The following is a 22,699-nucleotide window of genomic DNA, read 5'->3' on the forward strand; positions in this document are numbered from 1 at the left end:
GATGACTTTTTTTTCTTCTTTGCTCCTTCTGGTGGATCGCAGCCGTTGTCCGGATCCGAAGTCCGGACGTAATATACCTTCGTATGTAAATTTTTTAAAAGATACCCCAATGTGTCTTCATCTAACCATGTAACGACCTTTTTAATTTTTTTTAAGGCAAGAAATTCAATTTAATTATGATATTAACAGCATTCATATTGAATTTTCGTGCAACGCTAAGACGATAATCCATTACTCTACCGCCGCGAATTTTCTAGCACGCATCAATATTTATAAATTAATCACTCAAATGATTTTCTTTACTATCAAACTGATGTATTTATTCGTGCCATAATTTTATACGGATCAGCCTAAATATTTATATTTATAAATTAATCACTCAAATGATTTTCTTAACTATCAAACTGATGTATTTATTCGTGCTAATAAGTATGGAGAATTTGATAAAAATGAAAAATATGAGTTGGGGTTTTGCCATGAATTTTGATATTTGAGTGAGAATTTGAAAATGAATGAAAGAGAGTGATTGATTTGTAAATAGCAAGTTTCAGGTGGTCTCTATGTAAAATTTAATATTTAAGTGATAATCTAAAAAAAAATACAAAATGTTAAATTTATTAATTGTTAGAATATGAGTAATATGCATATAATTGCTCCTTCTTTTATTAAATGTGGTGCACGATCAATTGAGTTATTTATAAATTGGATTGTAGCTAATTTTTATGTAATTACATACCAAGCACCTAAACTTTAATTATTACATTTATACCACGGAAATCTTTCATATCACATCAAAAAATACCGCCAGACTTACAAAAATTGAAACACAGGCGGTATGTGCGCAAAATTTAAAGTTTAGGTGCTGAATATATAAATACAAATGAATTTAGTGGTATGTATGTAAATCTTTCTTATAAATGTAAGATGAAAATAGCTAATAAATTCATATATTTATACATGATATATCAAATCGACAAAAAGTTATAAGTTAATATAAATAAAATTTAATGTTTTTATTATATATATTTTTTAATTTAAATGATATTAACATAAGAAAGTAGGAGAAATCCTCGTGATGCAATAGAGTCTTTGTCTCATTCTCAATGAGTAAATGTGTGAATCCTAAATCATACAAAGCAATATTGAGCATGTCCTATTTTAGCTCATCTTCATTCTTCCTCCCACTAATACCCACCATGATATTCTCATGCCTTTTTGCTTTGCAGCCCTTTTTCTCATTAAATACGACAATACTACCCCCATTGTCTTAGTCATCACTTATTGTTGATCGTCGTACGGTGATGAATGTTAACATTATTCATCGCTTTGAGGCCTTTCACTTATAAAAAAAATTATTTCGATGTAGTTGAAGTCCCTTCGTATCAACGTTGAACTTTTATTGATGCTGGTTGCGATCATTATGATTCATATTAACTTTGAACTTTTATTGATGTTGGTCGCGGTCATTGCGACTTGTCTTCATCATTCATATACAGTCCTCTAATAAATCTGAATGATGGTGACATTCAACTTCTTCATCCCCTTTCAATTCAAAGAAAATCAATAATGATATTGACATTTCCCCTATTTTGTGGTATGTAGAAGAACATTCTTAAAAGCTCTTATATACGATGCACCGACATTGTATTATAAAATAATATATAATGTTTAATACATTCCAAAACATGCGTGCATGTGTGCCATGCCTCTCTAACACATTTTAGACACATCATTTGTATTTTCAATACACACACATCAATCTACTTGATCATCAAAGTAATTTATCACTAAGCAATTCAATATTAGAGTGAGTTGCACTTTTCAACTGAGTCAATTTCTTAGTCAATGAGATGGACCTAGCCTTCTTGGTGAATGGGTTAGCTGGTTGTGGTAGCGGAATTGTGGCTCGTACTTAACAGTTGGTACTCTGGTGGTGCTCGTACTCCGCAACTTGTATTTGGCAGCTCTTACTCTTCAGTTGTTCAATTTGGCAAGATATCCGAGTGAGGAGTTTGTCAGCACGAATTAGCACATCATTGGAATATTGAGCTTGAATTTGATCAAATGGCACTCAATTATACACACGCCACACTTGAGAGGATGTGGAACGTGAATTTGATTGATTGAATATAACATAGTTATTAATCAAGAATAACAAAGTTTATATGCTAAGAAGAGAGGAGTTGTGCATAGACTTCCCATAGAGATTTGGAGTTGCAGAAACCTCCAATGAATCATTTTACGCTAAGAAGGATGAGTTCAATAGAGCCGGGAAAAAATAATCTGTGAAAGAGAGACATCTCAATTCAAAGCACTATACTTTCATGTGACCTCATTGACCTTTAGATCTCCAATTTGTAAGTGAAAATTGTGATAAGCTTTAATACAGGGATAACAACTCAAAGAACAAGAAAACCTATTATAATGAGAAAAAGAAACATCTTTATTTCAGAATAGTACTTAAGAATTACAATAGAGTCCCCAAAATCAATCAGAGATAAACTATTTTACGAGGGAATGAGACGTCGCATTGGCCGAGACATGCAAGTCAGTCATTCAAATATCTCCTCATCTCGCTTAAGTATCGGCCATCCAAATGAGGGAAGTTTCGATCTTATCCGGACGATAAACTAACGATCTGTGGGATGACCGAACCCCCTCTACAACTTTCACCGCGAGCCTGAAAGAGAAGTAGAGGATTGTCAGGGAGGTCAACCCCACCATTCTCATTGGAGAGTCGACAACTCCCACCCTCCACACACTCTACCCTTTTCAATCGTCCAATTAGAGCCTTGTTTAAATTTGGTTGAATTGAAATATCTACATCACAATTACTTAATCCGAAATTCGAAGAACATACGCCATAAAATAGAATAAAATTTTCTCATACCTAGGAACCAAATCAATTTAGACATTGCAAGCTCATTAGGGAGCACTGATGGAAGCGGTGGAAGCCCCCAAGAAGTCACTTGAGTGGTCAAACCGGTAACAGAGTCATGTGTCGTAAGAGGTGGTTGAAATATTGGATCAGCATTCACCAAGTGCTATGAAGCAGAGACAGCTCATGCAAGTATATATGGTGTATCAGTAGTATCAAGTTGAAGTATGATTGTCGATCCCACATGAAATGAGATGAACGCTATTAAGAAAATTTCTAGCCTATAATTATCAATCCAAGGCTGAAAAGTTTGATTTGCAAGTTCAATTTAGAACCTATCCTAAAGCTATGAAAAACAGGTCTATTCTAACAAGCAAAAAGATTCTTTTAGAAAGTCAGGTGTTAAGAGTTTCTCTCTTTAATTGATCAAATGATGGATAAACTAAGGATTAGATTCAAAAAAATTATCAATCCAGAAAAATATTCTTTTTTATCCCTTTCCGGTGGTCTAAGGAAGATTAACAGTCTTAAGTTTAGTTGACTACAACTCTTGATCTGCTCAAAAGAAAATATCTCCTAGAAGATTGCATAAATCCATTGGCAATATCCCTATTTCAATGAGTTCATGTGATTAACTCTTTCGTTCCATAAAGAATCCTTTCGGATATTAAATATTCATGAAAGGTTTTAACAATCAATTGGCTAAGTAGAAAGCAAATTAAGTTCTCAAGTTAACACAAAACTTTTAATTTCCAATCAAAGCCCCAAACAATCTGAAATTCTTAGTCATTTCTAATCACCATATCAATTTAAGAGAGAAACAAGTAGACTACTCAATATTCATGACAAATCTCATAAAAAAAAACTTACTACTTTTTATAAACATCAAGATTGAAGTCTTCACAAAGAAGTTCTGAAGAAAATACAATGTAATTATTCTTATGTCCTTCACAAGCAATTTGAAGATGACACTAATATCAAAAGATCAATTCTCTCAGCCTTCCCAATATCTCTCTTTTCCTCTCTTCTAATCTCTTTGCAAGACCTTTGGCCTTTTCCTCCAATTCCTCTCTCAATAATGACAAAAGAAAAATAGTGAAGAGGCCCCTCCTGATTTTGTGCTCGTGCCTTTTATATTTTCCCCAAGCAAATTGAAGTTTGAACTGCTCAAACTGCTCAATTTTGGGTTCTGGTGCCTAGAAGGTCAGTGTTTGACACATAGGCGCCACTCACTTAGCTTGAATTTTTGATCTTCCGGTGCCTAAGCACTGGTATTGCGGTCTTTAAGCGTCAGTGTGTAACACAGGCACTGCAGAGGCAGCACCTACTTTCTATGTTCTAGAGAATTTTGCTCTCTTGGACATGGACTGGCGCCTAGGTGCCACTGGCCCTGGACCTAGGCACTAGACCACAATTTTCTACTTTTTGATCTTTTTGAGTCTCGTTTGATCAAGTTTTCGCTGCAACCTACAAAACAACACAAAAACATTCCTCAAAACGTAACATCTTCATATGAAATGCAAACATTTACAAACATTTTATACAAAATTTAAGAACATGTCAGTCGGTCGCACATCTTTCATTATGGTGCTAGGATTAAATCAGGCAAGCCCACCCGATTCGGCTTGGAATGTCTTTTCTTCACTATAGATCTCTTTCTCTACCCTTCTGGACGATTCCATTCTTTTGCCTTGACAAACACGGAGCAAATTAGATTTTTTGAGGGAACGCCGACCAGAGACTTTGTGAGCTTGTCCATGACAAAATCAAACAAAGGCATGAGAGGTGAGCTGTCTGAACGGCGAAGGGCGCGAAATGAAGTAGATATGGAAATGCATCCCATCACCTTATTTATTGAAATCAGGAGCTCCCAAATGAAAGGAGTCAAAATATTTAGTTGTTAAATAAAATTAAATGATTTACCTTTTGCATTTAATTCTCTCATCCTTGTTGTAACATCACTTTCAAGAAACAAGATAATCAAGGAACTAAAATATGTATATCACAAATGTGTCAGTGTTGATCTCACAAGAATCCAAAGGCACAGTGGAAGGAAGTACGATAAAAGAAGACCCTTTGCAAGGAGGCCGTAAGAGCAGCCGAGACAACTGAGCCAAAAGGTGATTAAAGATGACTATTCAGTATCGACAAGTCAACCCATCTAAATATTCATCAAAATGATGTTCAAACCCTCAATATTTAACCCACAATAAGGGATACCGAAATGATATATGAATTTACCCCGCATGCAAGTCAACTCAATGAAAGAGTCAGCCTCATAAGCATCTTCAGATGGAACTGCCCCCCACAGAGGTTAAATATCCAACTCAAGATGGACCTTTTGAGTATGTCCGACCGAGCAAAGTCGACGGTGACAAAAGACAACTAGATGTTGATTAACCACCCACAGATCTTTATGAGCTCCATCCATATAAGGGGTAGAAATGTCATTTTGTTTGTTACACTAGAACCTCTATAAATAAGAAAAACATTTATTGTAACGGAATTGATCTAATTCTTAATGTTCACCGGACATTATAACCCAATATAAGAACTAAAACAAATGAAAAATGAATGATGACCTTGTATTCTTATGATCTAAAATAAATGAATTTCTAGACGTTGTTTGATTGGAGTGCCAAGCGCTGGCTAATGATTCTTAAGAAAATCACACACAAAAAAAACCTATGAACATTTTCTATAATCAATTACAGCTTTTAAATTAACAACATAATCAATCTGTCCTGTGGATTATATCATAAATAAACATTTGCATAGTTTCTATTGTTTAGTATTGTTATTAGTCTACAGCATAATTGCAGGATTACTTGGAAGTTAATATAAAATTAATACACAAATCAATTAACTAGAGATTAATTAAATTAATTAGAAATAATAGCATAACTATGATAGTTAATGAGAATAACTAGCAATAGATTAATTAAGCTAACACATTTGAGTGAAGTTAACATTAACTAATATTTAAGCTTACAAGCTTATCCAATAAGTTAAGTCAATTAGGGATGGCTTGGATTAATAGTTGTGAATGAATGATTAAGAAAGATTAATATAATAATCATTATATAATTTATTATTAAGAAGAATACTATGCCAAATTAGGTAAGCTTTAATTAATAATTGAGATATAAAATTAGCATTGCTGAATATGCAAATTAGTCTTTAAAAATGTTAGAATAATAAAGTCATAGAATGATTAATGATAATGATGCTAATTAATTGCCAATTCATATTTAAAAAAAACGAAAGAAAATGTTACAGGAAGCAATCGATTAAGAAATTAATTAGTTTAATAAACTATGTAGCAACTACTCATTAATCTATTAGTTTAACTTACCTAATTAGGCATTAATCAATCATTATCATCATTAAGACACGTGAGAGTGTAAGTATAATCTCATGCCAAAGAAGTAAAAATTACATTGATACAGGATTACTAATCATAAATATTTATATTAAAAATGAATTTAAACGCAAGCATATCTCGCCAAACTTTTCTTTTAATTCATTAGAAAAATCAATATCAAACAAAAACTTTTTAGCTTGATATTCACAGCTCAGTTGCGGAGATATTTTAACTCCTAAAATTTCAACAGTTTCTTGTTGAAGAGAGGGGTATAAATTCGAGAGACACAAAGCTAAATTTCGAACATAGATGCACTTACTAATCATAAATATTTATATTAAAAATGAATTTGAACGCAAACATATCTGGCCAAACTTTTCTATTAATTCATTAGAAAAATCAATATCAAACAAAACCTTTTTAGCTTGACATTCACAGCTCAGTTGCGGAGATATTTGAACTTCTAAAATTTCAACAGTTTCTTGTTGGAGAGGGGAGTATAAATTCGAGAGACACAAAGCTAAATTTCGAACATAAATGCACAAAACAAAAAACACATAAAACATGAATCAAACAAGATTTAACGTGAAAAACTTGAGAAGTGAGAACGGGAAAGAATCACAGAGCCAAACCACACTAAGAGATCCATTATCAATAAAATGAGGTACAAATTACACCACACTTAAGTCTCTCCAAACTTTGGAACACTTCAAGACACTCCTCTCCTCTCCTTAGCAAAGAGAAATCAAAACCGCATGGCAAAACCAAAATTTTAATCGGAGAACACGACTAAAATTTAGTTGCGGGAGTTGGGGTGCCACGATATGGTATTGCAGCGCTGCATTATCACGCTCTTGAGTTGTAAATCTAGATTGGGCGCTGCAGAGATGTTGGTCTTAGCTCTGAGGAGCTGCAGCGCTCTCCTCCAAGCTTTGGAGTGTCATGCTCTCGAATTCTAAAACATGGATTGGGCGCTGCGGTGCTAGGTATAAAAAAAAAAAATTTGAACACCCCCCAGTACTTTACCAGCAAACTCACTACTAAGTTTGATCGGCGCAACTGATGGCTATGAGTGAATACTTGATTAACACAATCAGACTCCACAAAATAACATATCTATGAACAACGATGTTAGAACTAAATTCTTCAGCTACTGATTTAATCTTTCATAGGTAGACAACTTAATGAAACTCACAACAACATGAACAAACATTAGGACTACAAACTCAAGAAACAAGTTCATGCAAAATAAATGTACTAATGCACCCAATTGGAACTCAAGTCAATTAAAATTACCTTGCAGAATTAAGCTCTAGCTACTTCACCACATTTATTGCCAAAATAAAAATATCCTACAAGAAGCTTACAACAAGAAAAAAAAAGGGGGCTAAAATGCTTTTTGACCAGGAGATTCTAACACTAAACTTTACTTCTCACATTTATACCAACCAAATTCAAATCACATAAAAATACCACCACCTTAACTTTCGAAGAAAATGAAATTAACCATTTTATGCATAGTTAAGGCAGCATGTATGTAAAATAAGAAGTTTAGGTGTTAAATATGTAAATACATAGGAACTGAGAGTTACTTAGCCAATGACAAAAATGATTTTGAGGCTTCATAATTCTACATTTCAGAACTCTCCTGCTTCAATGACAAAAACCATTGCAGAATCCACTTATTTCAGAACAAATAATAAGATCAATGGAGAAAGCAGAAGTTTATTTTTCCGAAAAAGAGAAGACTTATCTAAACAGCAGAAGCATCAAAAAGAATACTGCAACCAGCAGTCTTCCAAATCCTTCTCTCTTTCATCTTCTCTCTGGCTCTTTGCGCCTCACCCCACTGACTCGAAGCCGCATACATATTTGGCATAAGCTCCACTTCCATTACCATCAACCTCATCAATCCTTTTCATAACTTTCTCCGCCAAAGCAGTCTCATTTCCTTCTCTGCAACCTCCAAGCAAAGCTCCCCACACCAAAACGTCAGGCTTGTGAGGCATCTGCTTCACCATCTCATAAGCTTCTTCAACCCGCCCTGCACGACAGAGCAAATCAATCAAACAACCATAATGCTCCATCCTCGGTTTCATCTTAAGCTCCCTTTCCATGGATTCAAAGATTCTACGGCCATCCTCAACCAAACCTCCATGACTGCAAGCGAAGAGCACGCCCATTAAGGTAAAGTCATTGAGCTGGAGTTTCTCGTTCCGCATGGAAGCAAAAAGCTGCAACGCAGCGTTCGCCCTCCCGTGCGTCGCGAGGGATTTAATCATCACGTTCCAGCAAAACACATCTTTCTTTGATGTTTTGATGAAGACTCTGAATGCAGAGTCTATATCCCCACATTTGGCGTACATTTCCATAAGTGCAGTGCCAACAATGGCTCCAAAGGTTAGCCAGTTTTGTATTAGATGGAGATGAATCCATTTACCAGTTTTCAAATCTCCCAGATGAGCACAAGCTGATAAAGCTGAGACGAAGGTGAATCCATCTGGTTGAATGACTATTGATTGCATCTGAAGGAAGAGATCCAATGCCTGCTTAAACCTCCCACTCTGTGTGTAAGCTGATAGCATGCAATTCCAAGACGCCACATTTCCTTCAGGAATTTCATCAAACAGTCTTCTGGCTCCTATGAGATCTCCTGCATCAGCCAAAGCTCCCACCATTACTGTATAAGAAAAAACATTCCTTTCCGGCATTTTCTGAAACAAATTCTTTGCCCTCTCCACCTGCTTCACTCTCACACAGCCTGAAAGCATCGTGTTCCAAGATACCGTATCTTTAACCGCCATTTCGTCAAACAGTTTTCTTGCTGACAGAATATCTCCAATTCTGACATAGAAAGACATCATCTTGTTCCACAAACCCACAGATTTCATTAAAAAACCATCAAAAATCTTCTTTGCGTCAGCAAGACTGCTGCTTTCTGCATAGAGATTGAAAAGCGAGATAGCAACCAAAGGAATCAGATCAAACCCATCCTTCATAGAACGGCAATGAGCCTTCTTCCCCATCCCATACTCTTCCAGAGCGCCGCATGAAGCAAAGACGTCTGAATAAGTGAACTCATTCGGCGTCTGGCCTCTCTGAGACATCCAATCAAACAAGTTGAGAGCTTTCTTATAATGGCCGGATTGGAAGCAGCCACGGATCAACGCGTTCCAATGGAGAATATGAGGAGGATCTCCGCTGAAGAAAATGAGCTCTGCGTGCTCCGTTTCTCCGAGCTCGGCGGCGCGGCGGATGCAGAGGGAAGGGAGCGCGGGGTGTCGAGCGAGGGAGGAGGAGAGGAGAAAGCCATGGATTTGTTTGAGCTGTTCGAAGGTGCAGTGACGGAGTAGGTTAGGAATTCGCCGCTCGATTTGTGAGGATGCAAAGGACATCCAATCCCCTCCGACGACCGGCGTCGCCTGGGAGGAAGTCGTGTTGTAGATGACCTGCGCGCGGCGCCGGCCGATGAGGGAAGGCCGACCGGGTTGAGCCGGAACCCGGAGGCATTGAACTCAATATGTGAACCGGTTGCTGACCTTTTAGTTATATAATTTTTTTTTTAAGAAAATAGAGACTTATTTTTAATATTGATTTTCAGTAAAAAAATTAATTCAAATCAAGTTTTATTCATGATGAACTTTAATATGCATTGGGTATAGAAGATGGGGGTAATTTTATCAAAAATAAATTTCAACGCATATTTCTCCAAGAAAATAAGGAACACATCTTGCTCTAATTTCATATATCATGGTTAAATTGCTCCTCTTTTATGGTTATAACATCATATATGTTAGTTGTTTTTTGAATTGTTGACCACATTTTATGTTTTTCTATTTTCCTAAGTAAAAAAAATATATATTATTTGATAAAATCATATTGTACATCGAAATATGTATGCATGAATCTCAAGAAGAAACGATGGATCACATGAAGAGGATTGATGTGCGAACATTCGTCGTTATAGCAGCCGGCCTATAAAGACCAACGAACGAAAGACCGATCGACCCAACGAACACCGCGTGACTACGTCAACGACTACGGAATCAGCATTTGTCATTAGAAAAATCATCAGTCGTCCTGAGGAAATTTCTTTAATATAGACACATTAACCAAATGTTAGTTACATGTTAGATTATGATAATATATCATCTACTTGATGGAATAATTTTTTTTAAAGGGCAATGTGTCTTCGCAATAAATCCTCTCAAAAAACATGATCGAAGATTATTCAGTCGGTGGAATGACTCTTGGCCGACTGAACGAATACGGAATACCAATTGACTAAGCCAGACACTTACGGATACAAAGCGGTGCTAAGGATAATTACAGATATGAAACATTGCCAATAACTGTTACACGGGTAATTTCATATGTGTAAAGATATAATGACTCATAAATTATGATAATATCCCTGTTAAATAAGGGACAACCATGTAATTTGTTATACCCTTCTTATGATATATATAAATAGGAATGTCGTTTTCACAAGGGGGACTATGAAAAAATTCTCTTTTTCCTTTCATTTGATTGACGTTCTATTCCTTGGGCGTGAACCACTAGACAATTTAGAATCCAACATATATATATATATATATATATTATATTGTAATTGCAAAAATTAGATATGATTAAGAAATTATTTTAATGCAAGACACAAATATTAAGTTAATTCAAAATAATGAAATCAATAACTAATTTTACTTATATTGATAATTTCAAAAAGACGGGGGACATGATGCAACAATTTCTTAAGAATCAAAATCAATAGATCTTCGTAGAACTCCCATATATTTGCCACTCAATTGGCTCAACTTGATTAAAACTTCCTTATCGAATGATAGAATGACTTAATTTTGAAGCCATTCAAAATTATTTAATAAGGCCTCACATAAATCAGGATAAGAAAATTATGGAACGGCTTAATTTTGAAGCCAAGGATTGATAAAGTGAATTCATACTCCTTCAAATAGGTCACATGGCTCACCAATAAGTAATTGTTGATTTAGGGTCATAAATAGTTGAGGCAACGTAATATTGAGTTATGAAAATGATGAGTGTTGACATCAATTTTTGATGTCACGTACAAGGGATGTCTGCTTGAATGATATGAAACTTTGCTCGATCTCCCATAGTCTAAGAAATCTGATAGGACCTCTTGGTAGTTGCCTAGAGCTCTGAATCGGGATTGATATTGATTTAGCCCTACTCTGGAAAGCTCATCGTTGGGAGGCATCATTATTGATACAACATACATTTATTGATCATTGTGATGTTTAGAGGTCATTCCCCATCCATTTGGATCCTTCCGTGGCCAAGGGAAGTCCTAAAAATCTTCCACGCGCATTTTAAGAAAGTTTGGTTTCAAACCAACCCATTCGCACGAGGGCCCGAGATGCACGCCGACACTCAAATCTCTAGATTAAAACCTTTAAAATGCTCATTCTTAAGATACGGGGTCATATTTTAGTGATACATGACTTTTCATAGCTTCCAGATCAGTGATAACTTTCTATGGATATCCGAGCACAAAATTGAGTTCCAGACCGTTTGGTTCATACCCGTCCCTGGGAGGTAATTTTCGTCTAATATAGCGAAGCCTAGATGTTGACTCGGATGTGGGCGAGCTTACATTTGTCCCTACATATCCTCCAAAAATCTGGGGGTTGTCATTGCTTTTTTATGTCACGAGTGTAGGGAGTCAACCTGCATGACTCGAGATAGTTTACGGTTTGTCTGTAGCATCATGTAGCTTAAGTCACCCATTCGGGACTCTCTAGCTCTTGCTCAAGGCATGGAGCTAGAGTTGGCAGTGATTTAACCTTACCCAGGAGAACTCACCATCGAAGGGGCTAATTTAAGACACGAGACATATTTGGTGCCCATTCTAGTCTTTAAAAGTTGTCGCATGTTCGTCTAAAGCCTCCTGCGGCCAAGGGAAGATGTGGAGTCTTACTGTGCACGCACCGGAAAAATCAGGGTTCTTGACGCCCTGCCCGCGTTATTGCTTAGGGCGACCATTGACAGTGATTTCCCCGATGAATGGCTGATCAAAATGCTAATTTTTAAGTTTTGACACTACATTTTAATCATATGGAGTCCCTCGTAGCTTACGAATCATGAAAATTCTCCATCGGGCACTCCAAACATGTATACGCGGAGTCCGTCCGCATTTCCTGCTTTCCTATGATATGTTGCTAACCTAGCAGCGTCGACCTGTTAGATATTTTGCTTAGCTTGCTTTTATTTACATTGTGCATTGCACTTGCTTTTTTATTGCTTTCTTTGATTGTGAATTGTCTTGGCTTATACAAAAATGTAACATATGCTCTTTAAGGGCCAAAAATGTTTTTTTTCAAAATCCCAATAATTAAAGATTCATAATAAAATTTAAAACTTACGATTAAAATATTTCAACTTTAAAATCAACAATTTACTTTATACTCTTACTATTGTGCATGCCCTTTGGGCTCGTTTTAAACAAGTTACATAACATGGTCATATCCTAAGTCATCCTAATAGAGCCGTACATTTAAATTAATTTGCAAGATATAATTGTATCATCATGCATGTCTTAACAGGGAGTCCCCATGCTCCTTTAATTGACTAAGCCAAGCATATGATTTCTACATAGAAGGTTGTCTAGTACGACTAGAGTGTTAGAGGCTCCCCAACCCAGACGGGGGCGTAAGTCATTTATGAAGTATTTCCAACTATGTAGTCGGACCCCTCTTCTCTTCTACTTTCTAGTGGCATCTTCGTTATCAAATTGACGAGTATAAGTCCCACTTTTACCTATTCTACCCATTAGAGAGTGGTAGAAAATTAGAGGTTCCTTTCATCTTACCGTAGGGCTATCAAGATTTCCTTGGACGATATAATTCGCAGATTGCTGATAAGGAGTCTCTGACTATGTTGGGTAGACTATCTTCACAACCAGGTAGACCTAGGGTCCTTATAGCTCGGGATAACGAGTCTGTGATATCTTGTCTTAGATACATCTACCTATTTAGAGATTCCTCCCCTTTCCTGTTGACACCTCCTTTTGAGCCCCATCATTCCATTGAAAAATTTGTTGATATCGTCTCGTGGGCTTTGCATGGCTAGGTGTCGTTGCCCATTGTGGTTACAATGATTCGCCTCCTGTCTTATGGTCCGGTATGTATCAAAAACATTGAGATTCTCCCGCTTGAGATGTTAAAAATCCTTTGGTTTTCTAAATAATCGGATCAAGAATTATGTAAGCAAGATTATTCTTATCAAAAGTACTCTTAGGTATCTCTTAAGATGTAATTAACTAAAGGGATAAGTTTCTTTGGGAGCTGCTCTTGACCCAGAACAAGCACAAAAACTTGAAGGGGTTACGATTCGATCTAGTTTCGGACATACATTCTTGGGCTATCAAGCGAAGACTACCTTATGAAAGTTGTCCGCGTTTTTGTTAAATTGTTCGTCTATTTTGTCGTATTTTTTCAAAAAATGCCAACAAAAAGAACGAAAGCAATGAGCCCAAATAAACACCACAAGACAAAAAAATTAAGATTGTGATAAAGGTGGAATGAAATTTAAGAAAATTATTATTTTTTCATTTGTTGCATATTCAATAATTTCTTCCAATCAAGTATAGATCTCGATGCAATTTGAATTAAAACTTTTAAATCAATTTTAAACAATTTGAATTCATTATTAATCAAATTTATAATCGAAACATGCATCTTGATGCAACAAATCCAATGGAATCAAAAGTATCTCATTATGATGGAATCAAGACATCAAATATTCGAAAAATATCAGATGATTAAGGGGCATTATTTCAAGTCATCAACATAAATGTATAAGATTTTGGCCAAAATAACTAATTTTTATTTAAAAATTAAAAAATAGAAATTCATTCTATAGATGATATGAAACTAAAATTGGAGAGAGCTGACATTGTCCATTTACTATAGTTTAACCACAATATGTGATCCTAATCACCTGACCATCATGATTAGATATCAATCTCCACATCTCTTTGCTCCCACCATTAGCTAATGCTGATGGCTAGCATTGACACTTATCATTCATCAATATTTTTATAATATTATTAACCCAAATATTATATTGCATCTATTATGAGTTTATATTTTTATTTTTATGCATATTATATTATTATTTTAATTGGGTCAAGTTCTAATTTTTTTCTTTTTTAAAAATTTTTCATGTATTACTTTTGTATTTATTGTGAGTTTTTCTAACAAGTTGCATACTATAGTGATATCATTAATGTCATGACCTGGCCGGGGACTTGGAATTAATCACGACGGTACACACGGTCGAATGATAGAAATTAAATTATTATTTAACTGACATTTTAATTTGTGAAAGAGCCACAAAATAAGATGGAGTAAAGTAAAACAATTAAATTATTTGTGTCTTCTATAAGTATAAGCATTATATCTTCTATTGCTCATGTTTTAATCTGTTAATTTAACTTGAAATATCAGTTTATAATAATAGTTAGCTAAACAAAGCTAGTGAATACTCATACACATATATAATTCAATGAATAATGAGAAAATATGAATGTCAATTAAACTGTGTAAAAAAAATATAAGAGCATTTTGTGGTTTGTACTATCTAACATGATCATTTAATGTGATTCTAAACATTCACTATGTGTCTAACTATACCGTTTACATATCAATATAACTTTTAATATGCTTACAACAGTCATAAGAGCATCGTCTAAAAAGTGTACAACTTATGATATTTCGATATCAATTAAGAGAATCAATACAATTTAAGGGAACGGTTTAAAGTTAAATCAACAGTTAGCACTTAAATGTCTAAAATAGAGTATGATCATATGAGAATCAATGCCCAACACTCTATAGAGTACTTTAATATTGATCAAAATGACTAGTATACCTCCTTCTAAAGCTTTATAAATATGCCCTGCTTCAACATATTTAGGAGGGTTAGGGTAAAGCCACAAGAAGGATGGTTTGAATCATGTTTAAGCATTATTCAAATATGGTAGGAACAAGTTTTGATCATATTTAAACTAAGTTCAAATATTTTTTATGATGTTTAGAAGTTTCTTCTTTAACCACCGCATAATATATATAGGTCTTCCAATGTTAAAGGGGGTAATAACTACATGCAGTCTAATATAACCAAAATAATGATAATAAGCTTTTTATTCATTTGATTGAGCAAGCAGTTAGCTTATTTAGACTCCAAGCAATGCTTAATCTTAATTGTAACACAAGGTGGGCTTGAGTTTGCCATAACTTCTATACTATTGCTTACTATTCATAAATGAATTAGCTCTTCTATTTAATATATTCATGTTAACAATTCATGCAATACATGTATTGTGATGATATGTTAGTTTATGAAATTTCAAAATTTCTAAGCAAGACATTCGAAATAAAATCAAATTTGAACAAGGTTTTATGAATATTCAAACATTAAACCATGTTGGAGCTATGCCCAAACCTTACCCCAAAATTACTTGAAGCAAACTCTGACGGGACAAGCCATACAATGCTAATATACAATCACAATAATTATACTACAACATAATATAACTTTGATATAAGAGAACACAATAAAAACAATTATATCACAATAGATTGCAATTTGATATGTTTGAACATAATTGCGACAATTATTACACAACTGCCTCTAATTTTAATATAAGATAATATAATCATAATATTTTAGTGCATGATAAACAATAACTTTGATATATCAAAATGTGCAATCACAATAATGTTTGTAATACAAGACAATAGAATTTCTTTGCTCATGTCCCATGTAGTTGTTTTAGCACTTAACACTTATAATAGGTGTTGGGAAGAGAAATGTTAATTAAACATCACTATTGTTCCAAAATTTGCATGTTTTTACACTAGAGGCTTATGATTATATTTTTATATATTAAAGGCATGTTAGTCTAAATATAAAATTCAAGCATATCCCTAAGAAATCAAGCATTGAGTATATTTGGCCAATTTCATATACTATGAGGCATATAAGTCAAATTTCTAAGCTACCTAACTAATTAAAGTATACTTATAGGAGAATATATAAATAAAAAATATATATTAATGAAAAATCCAACTAATCATAGTCTCTAGCACAAACATAAACACATACTTACAAGAAATCTATTCACAATAATTAATAAGAATTAAACTTAAGATGATCCAAATAGAGAAACTTCCAATTATTTTGTTATTATATTAAACAGATTAATAATGTGGTGATATCTAATTCCTTAATTTATCTTAATTATTCACTTATCTTGGGGGACAGGAATTGGCATTGAAAGTAAGAAGGAATAATATATACACTACTTACAAACTTTGTTTTATTCTTATAACTAATTTATCAAAATTTTAAGGAAGATTTGCATAAATGTCACTCAATTCCTCTATATTTACATATCCAACTCCCAAACTTCAAATTTTACAACATGTCTTCATGTCTATGCGTAAGTACTTCAATTTTTAAAAGTTAAAATGGTAGTAGATATTTTTTTGGTGTGATATGAAAATTTTAGAACCCGTTTGGGGCTATGAAAATTTTAGAACCCTTTTGGGGCAGCTTATAAGTGCGGGGGCGTTTTTAAAAAATGTCGCGGTACCGTTTGAATTTGCACGTTTTGTCCGTTTATCCAAAAACGCAGTACCCGTTTTACATTAAACGCAGGCCGCAGGTCGTACCCCGCGGGGCGCGTTTCAAGTTAGGCTGCTTATCCTGAATTTGCACGTTTTGTCCGTTTATCCAAAAACGCGGTACCCGTTTTACATTAAACGCAGGCCGCAGGTCGAACCCCGCGGGGCGCGTTTCAAGATAGGCTGCTTATCCTGAAATGTACAAGCTGCCCCAAACACACCTATGTAAAAGCAAATTAGTTTAGATGCTAGAATATGCAAATATAAAGGAAATGGATGTGGTATGTATGCAAATACCACTTCTTAAGTGACAATATGAACCAAAGAATATTCCCACTCCATTGAAGAAGACCTGCGAGGCTACATGATTGGCATCCTGTTAATAATTATTCATTGAATCTTATGCACCGCTACAGAAGCATCATTCATAAGCCTTAAGACCTTGCTTCAGTGCCCACGAAATAAATGATTACTGTACCTTATCTCAAATATTTAATGTCCCAATCAATTATATTATTATGATTTTTCAAATGATTAGTTCTGTTGATAGAAACAAGTCACCAAGTTCACATTTTTTTTTATGCAATGCCGAGCAGTTTTTCAGCAAAATGTTTATTATATGCTGAACTCAAGCTTGAACTTCAGAGAAGCAATACTGCTGCTGACTCGGGAGGTGATTACTCAGCTCCATGTTCATGAACAGCTCTTTCAATAATTTTTATTTATTTTATTCGTCATACAATGTAAATAAAATATATAATCATGATATTTAAGCTTGACATATACAGAACTTCATAAGTTTATGTTTGACTTGCTGAAAGCTTGTTTGTGGGGCATTTACATACGTCATGCAGCACACTATTTTTATGCTTTCACATATATATTTAGCAGCTAAGCTTTCATATTTACAGTCATCATGCTAAAGTATGTAGCATGCATGAAAAACATCATTAATATTTTTTAGAAGTGAAATTCGCCTTTTTATCACAACAAAGCATTAATATATATATATAGACACACAAGAATTGCGCGCTATGGTATACACAAATACAAATATGCACCAATTTTAATTGATTTTTATCTCACGTAATCGAACCCACCTTTCAAAATGATTGAAACGAGCCCACTAGTGAAAGTAGTTGAGTCTGCTTTTAATCGAAGAAGTTGGATGGCTTATCGCCATCCTCCTCACAGGGATCTTCCTCACCGGGATCTTCCTCACAGGGATGATTTATACCTATCTTTGTGGAGGAAGCTTTTCGTGAAAGTCATCGTGACCAACCAGGACACCAGTCAATCTCTCATTAAAGGTGTGGCTCAACCCTGAGGATTCAATCTCATCGCCCAAGCATTGGGGGTGGCCGCCGCATCGACAATATCGGACAATAGTCGACAATGCCTCATATTCAAGAGAAGAGTCAGAGAGAAGTCAGCAACACAATCATGGATGCCCTACTAATTTAACTATTTTATATCATTTTCTAGCTCATGCATAGATGAATGAAAAAGATGATAAAAGGGGATCTCTTTCTCCCTTTCTCACTCTTCTTTTAACATGTTTTCCTTTTATATTACATTATAAAATTGAACTGAGATATTCATTTTTGTTCCTTCCTTCCATGAACAACAAAATAATAATAGCAATCATAACAATAATAATAGTTTGTACTGAGATTAGCTGGATGCAAACATTTCCTTTGCAGTGCACAAATGAAGGTTATCTTTGACATTCTAAACCATTTAATAAAGCCTTCTGATATTAAAATATAGCAGTAGGTGCATGACCGGAATATAACTGGTTCCAAAGACTTCCATATTTTATCTTCCTTAAAAAAAATTATGCTTCTAGAAATATATACAAAAATAAAATGACAACTGTGCTGCAGGAAAAGCCACATATTCTTCTCTGGTTTTGTTGAATTCATAAAATGAAAACATAGGAGATGTCATTATATTACTGGTGATTAGTACAGAAACTCTCATTATGGTTAGGTGACTTAAATAATTATATCTATTAACTTTGATATTCTTAAATCAGAATATTTATTTAATTTTACTTCTGCACACACACATGCAATCCTCCTTTAAAATCTGAACTCCTTTCTTCAGAAATTTCAGAACACTTTCAGTTTTCTGTAAGGTTAGAGATGAGAACTGATCAGAAGGCAAAGATGAAGTGCAAGAAAGGATTGTGGTCTCCTGAAGAAGATGAGAGGCTGAAGAACTACATTGTAAGGCATGGCCATGGATGCTGGACTGAAGTTCCTGTTAAAGCTGGTGAGTTTCATTCAGAAATTGATTTTTGTTAGAATTTTATACAAAATGCATACTAATGACAGAATTTGATTCTTCTGAAATGAGGTTTTAGTTGTTAATTTGGTTTTTGGAGTGCATCTTGGCTTCCATTTGCTTCTATATTTTTTATCAGGATGCTTCATATCATGGTCTTACTAATATGACCTTAAAATTTAAAGAACATTTGCATATATACCTAGGTAATATGACCTTAAAATTTAAAGAACATTTGCATATGCCTAGGAATTCTTAGGTATTTACATATGTTATCTATGTATATGAATATAAATGTATTTCACTTTCAATATATTAGAAATAGTAAAATTTTTTTAGTAATAAATAATAATAATAATTTGAATTATGCAAGTTTAGGATTTCACATGCCATTGACTTTTGTTTTTTTTTCATGTTGATCATTTGGATGATTCTTTTTCAACATTTCTCTATCTACTCTAAGATAGTGGTGGGACCCAACCATCACCAAATATTCCCTTACCAAGTTCTCTAAAATATATTATCCATTTATAAGAGTGAAAATTCATAAATTTAAAAAGGAAATATAATGTGTGCAAATATTCATAAATTTTAGTATATATTAATATAGGAAGGCAGGAGATTAAGGGTCTGTTTGGGGCAGCTGTAGCTTATTGAACAATCTGCTGATAAGTTAGGAGCGGTGACTATTATAAATTTTTATTTTTTTTTGAAAAGTTAGACCATTGCCAATAAGCTCCCACCGTACCTAGATAGGTGCAGTGTAAAAACGTTATTTTCTGTGTTTTGAAAATGCATAAGCTGTCAAAACGCAATTTACCCAAACAGGCCAGATGCGTTTTCAAAACGCCACCGCACCAAATAAGCTGTCCCAAACAGGATTGGAAGATAAATATTAGAAATCATGCTACATTTATAAAAATAAAAAAGAGAAATTAAAAATAAATACTTATCTAAATTTCATTTAGGGTGTTGATTTTATTGCTATTTAAATAATGTCTAATTAATTTTGAATATTTATCTTCTAATTTTGATTGTCTGTCCATTCATCCTAATAAAATGAGTAGATAAAAGTAATTGAGTTTAAGAAGAAAAAATAGACCTTAAATAACTTGGAATTAAGTTTATAAATAAATATGTAAAATAAAATTAACATAAAATATAACTAAATAAGGATGAATGAAGAATGAAAATTTATAAAATGTGCTCCAAATAATAGTTAATGAAATATTTGCATTTATTTATTGATTATTTTATTATTTTATTTTATTTATTTATTTTTTTGTGTAGGCCTGGAAAGAAATGGAAAGAGTTGTAGGCTAAGGTGGATTAACTACTTGAGGCCTGGAATAAAGCGGGGAAGGTTCTCTCAAGAAGAAGAAGAGTTGGCTATGAAGCTTCACACTATGCTAGGAAACAAGTGAGTGGTTCCTCAGCTTATTTATCTCTATTTGGTCGAGAATTAAATAACGCATTTTGAAATGTTGTGTCATAATAATGAAAAGTTATTACGTACGTACGCAGAAATGCATGTGGTGAACCAATCAAAATACTCTCCCTATCAAAAGTGTATGTCAGTGGGCCCCAATTTTTATTATTATTTTTTTAAATTCTTATTGGAAAGCGGACACAACTTGCGGACAGCCTGCCCGCACAGAATAATGGCTCGTAACATTGTTAGAAACTAATTGTATATTTGTTAGTAAATATCATGGTTTTAAAAATCATACCGGATTGACCGAATCAACCGTTCAATCGTGAACCGGTCATTCAACCAATTCGGTCTAAGCTTAAAACCGTTTTTGCATAGAAACAGAATTGAACCGGTCATGACCGGGGTTGAACTGGAGAAACGGCGAACCAGTCTGATTTTTAAAGAACCGATTTATTCAAATATTTCAATTTATTTTAGTATGATATTAATGTAGCAGTATTCAAATATTTAAATTATTTAAATTATATTTAAATAATTTAAATATTTATGATGCTATTTGGTTCAACCGTGATTGAACAGTTGAACCTTGAATTTTTACTTTATTCAGGTTCAATGCCCGGTCTGATTTTCACAACTTTGGTAAATATATGAAAAAATAAAGAGATAATTACATGCAAACCACCCAAAGTATTGATATTTACAAATTAAACACCCAAGTAATTTACACGATCAAACTATTGAGAATTTGATTTATTTACGCGTGCCACGATCAAACTATTGAGTATTTGATATGTGAGTGAGAATTTGAAAATTGAATGAGAGGGAGTGGTTGATTTGTAAATAGCAAGTTTCATGTGGTCTGTATGTAATTGCTCCAAAAATAAAAAAATAGAAGACAAATTTATGTATGTTCTCCTATTTGTGTAAAAGATAACTTGGTGCGAGTAAATGTTGTCTATTACATCTTCACTAGAATTCAAGCACAAAAAGAAAGAATATATATATATATATATATAATTTTATGCAACATTATAACTAACAAATAATTTTCTCAGGTGGTCACAAATAGCAATGCATCTCCCCGGAAGAACTGATAATGAAGTTAAGAACTACTGGAACACTTATCTCAAGAAAAGAGTGAAACTATCAAAAGAATCAGATTCTGCCAAGCTTACAGAGAACTCTGCAGCAGACTCATCATCTGAAAACCATAAGAATAGAGAAGGAAATCTCAAAAAGATTTCATTCTTTGACTCATTCGAGCCCTTGGAATCATCATCACAAAGCCATGCGATCCACTCTCAAGAAAAACAAAGGAATTTGTGGCCAAAGGTCATGTTTGCAGATTGGATATTGGGAGAGAATTCAAATGGGCAACTCGGGTTAGAAAGCTCGGATGGAGTTAATGGATTGACATGGGATTCATGTAGCTTTGACAGTAGAGAAACAATTAACAATGGAGATTTAAGGGCTATGAGTGATCATCAAGAATTTGGTGAGGATGGGAGCTATGTTTCGTGTTTTGAGACTATGGATCTGGTGGGAGACGATCAGTCTTTTGATCTTTCGTCGTTTGGGGGGAGTTTTGGAGGGTTTGAATTGAATCATGATTTGATGTTTTGATGATCAGTGGAAGTTGTTGTTAAGTCTCTTACTGATGTTCTTACTTTCGATTGTATTTGATTAAATTTGGGCATGTGAAATGACAAAGCATTTGTTATTGAAGTTGTAGAAACAAATTTATAGTTGATGGAATACTTCAAAAAAATTATTGAATTTTTTATTTAGATATAAAAGCTTTTACTAACTTATTTAAATATAAAAGCATGATATAAGGAAATAACTTCAATATTTTAAATTGTCCCCAAAATTTAAAAAAAAAAATGAAGAGGAAGAGAAAGAAGATTTTTAAGCTTTCTATTGAGAAATAGAAGCTTTCTTAGTATAGTAGATACAGGAAGAGGAAAAACTTACTGCAATCTACGAGTAGTTCTCCTTTTTATGGCAGGAAGCTATGTTTCTTATCAGCCTTTGACATAGAAAAATTGTTGTTCTTATCTTTATCT

The 22,699-nt window shown here is 34.1% G+C and overlaps 2 protein-coding genes across 2 annotated transcripts; one reads left to right on the forward strand and one right to left on the reverse strand.

The window, feature by feature from the left end:
• Positions 1-8,083: 8,083 nt before the first annotated feature.
• Positions 8,084-9,637, reverse strand: LOC110019270 (pentatricopeptide repeat-containing protein At3g29230-like). Its single transcript, XM_020716887.1, has one exon. The coding sequence runs from the start codon at positions 9,635-9,637 to the stop codon at positions 8,084-8,086; it is 1,554 nt and encodes a 517-aa protein (XP_020572546.1).
• Positions 9,638-18,077: 8,440 nt separating this feature from the next.
• On the forward strand, positions 18,078-22,256 carry LOC110019278 (transcription factor LAF1-like). The gene is made up of 4 exons (XM_020716898.1): positions 18,078-18,219; positions 19,019-19,186; positions 20,489-20,618; positions 21,689-22,256. Exons 1-4 carry the CDS (start codon positions 18,078-18,080, stop codon positions 22,254-22,256), a joined length of 1,008 nt encoding a protein of 335 aa, XP_020572557.1.
• Positions 22,257-22,699: the final 443 nt, after the last annotated feature.

This window comes from Phalaenopsis equestris, unplaced genomic scaffold (assembly GCF_001263595.1).
Source record: "Phalaenopsis equestris unplaced genomic scaffold, ASM126359v1 Scaffold000002, whole genome shotgun sequence".
Taxonomy (NCBI): Eukaryota; Viridiplantae; Streptophyta; class Magnoliopsida; order Asparagales; family Orchidaceae; genus Phalaenopsis; species Phalaenopsis equestris.

Coding starts and splice junctions, on each gene's coding strand:
- LOC110019270 (XM_020716887.1), bottom strand. CDS start 9,637: ATGTCCTTTGCATCCTCACAAATCGAGCGGCGAATTCCTAACCTACTC.
- LOC110019278 (XM_020716898.1), top strand. CDS start 18,078: ATGGCTTATCGCCATCCTCCTCACAGGGATCTTCCTCACCGGGATCTT. Junction 18,220..19,018: donor CAGTCAATCTCTCATTAAAG/GTGTGGCTCAAC, acceptor TCCTTTCTTCAG/AAATTTCAGAACACTTTCAG. Junction 20,619..21,688: donor CACACTATGCTAGGAAACAA/GTGAGTGGTTCC, acceptor TAATTTTCTCAG/GTGGTCACAAATAGCAATGC.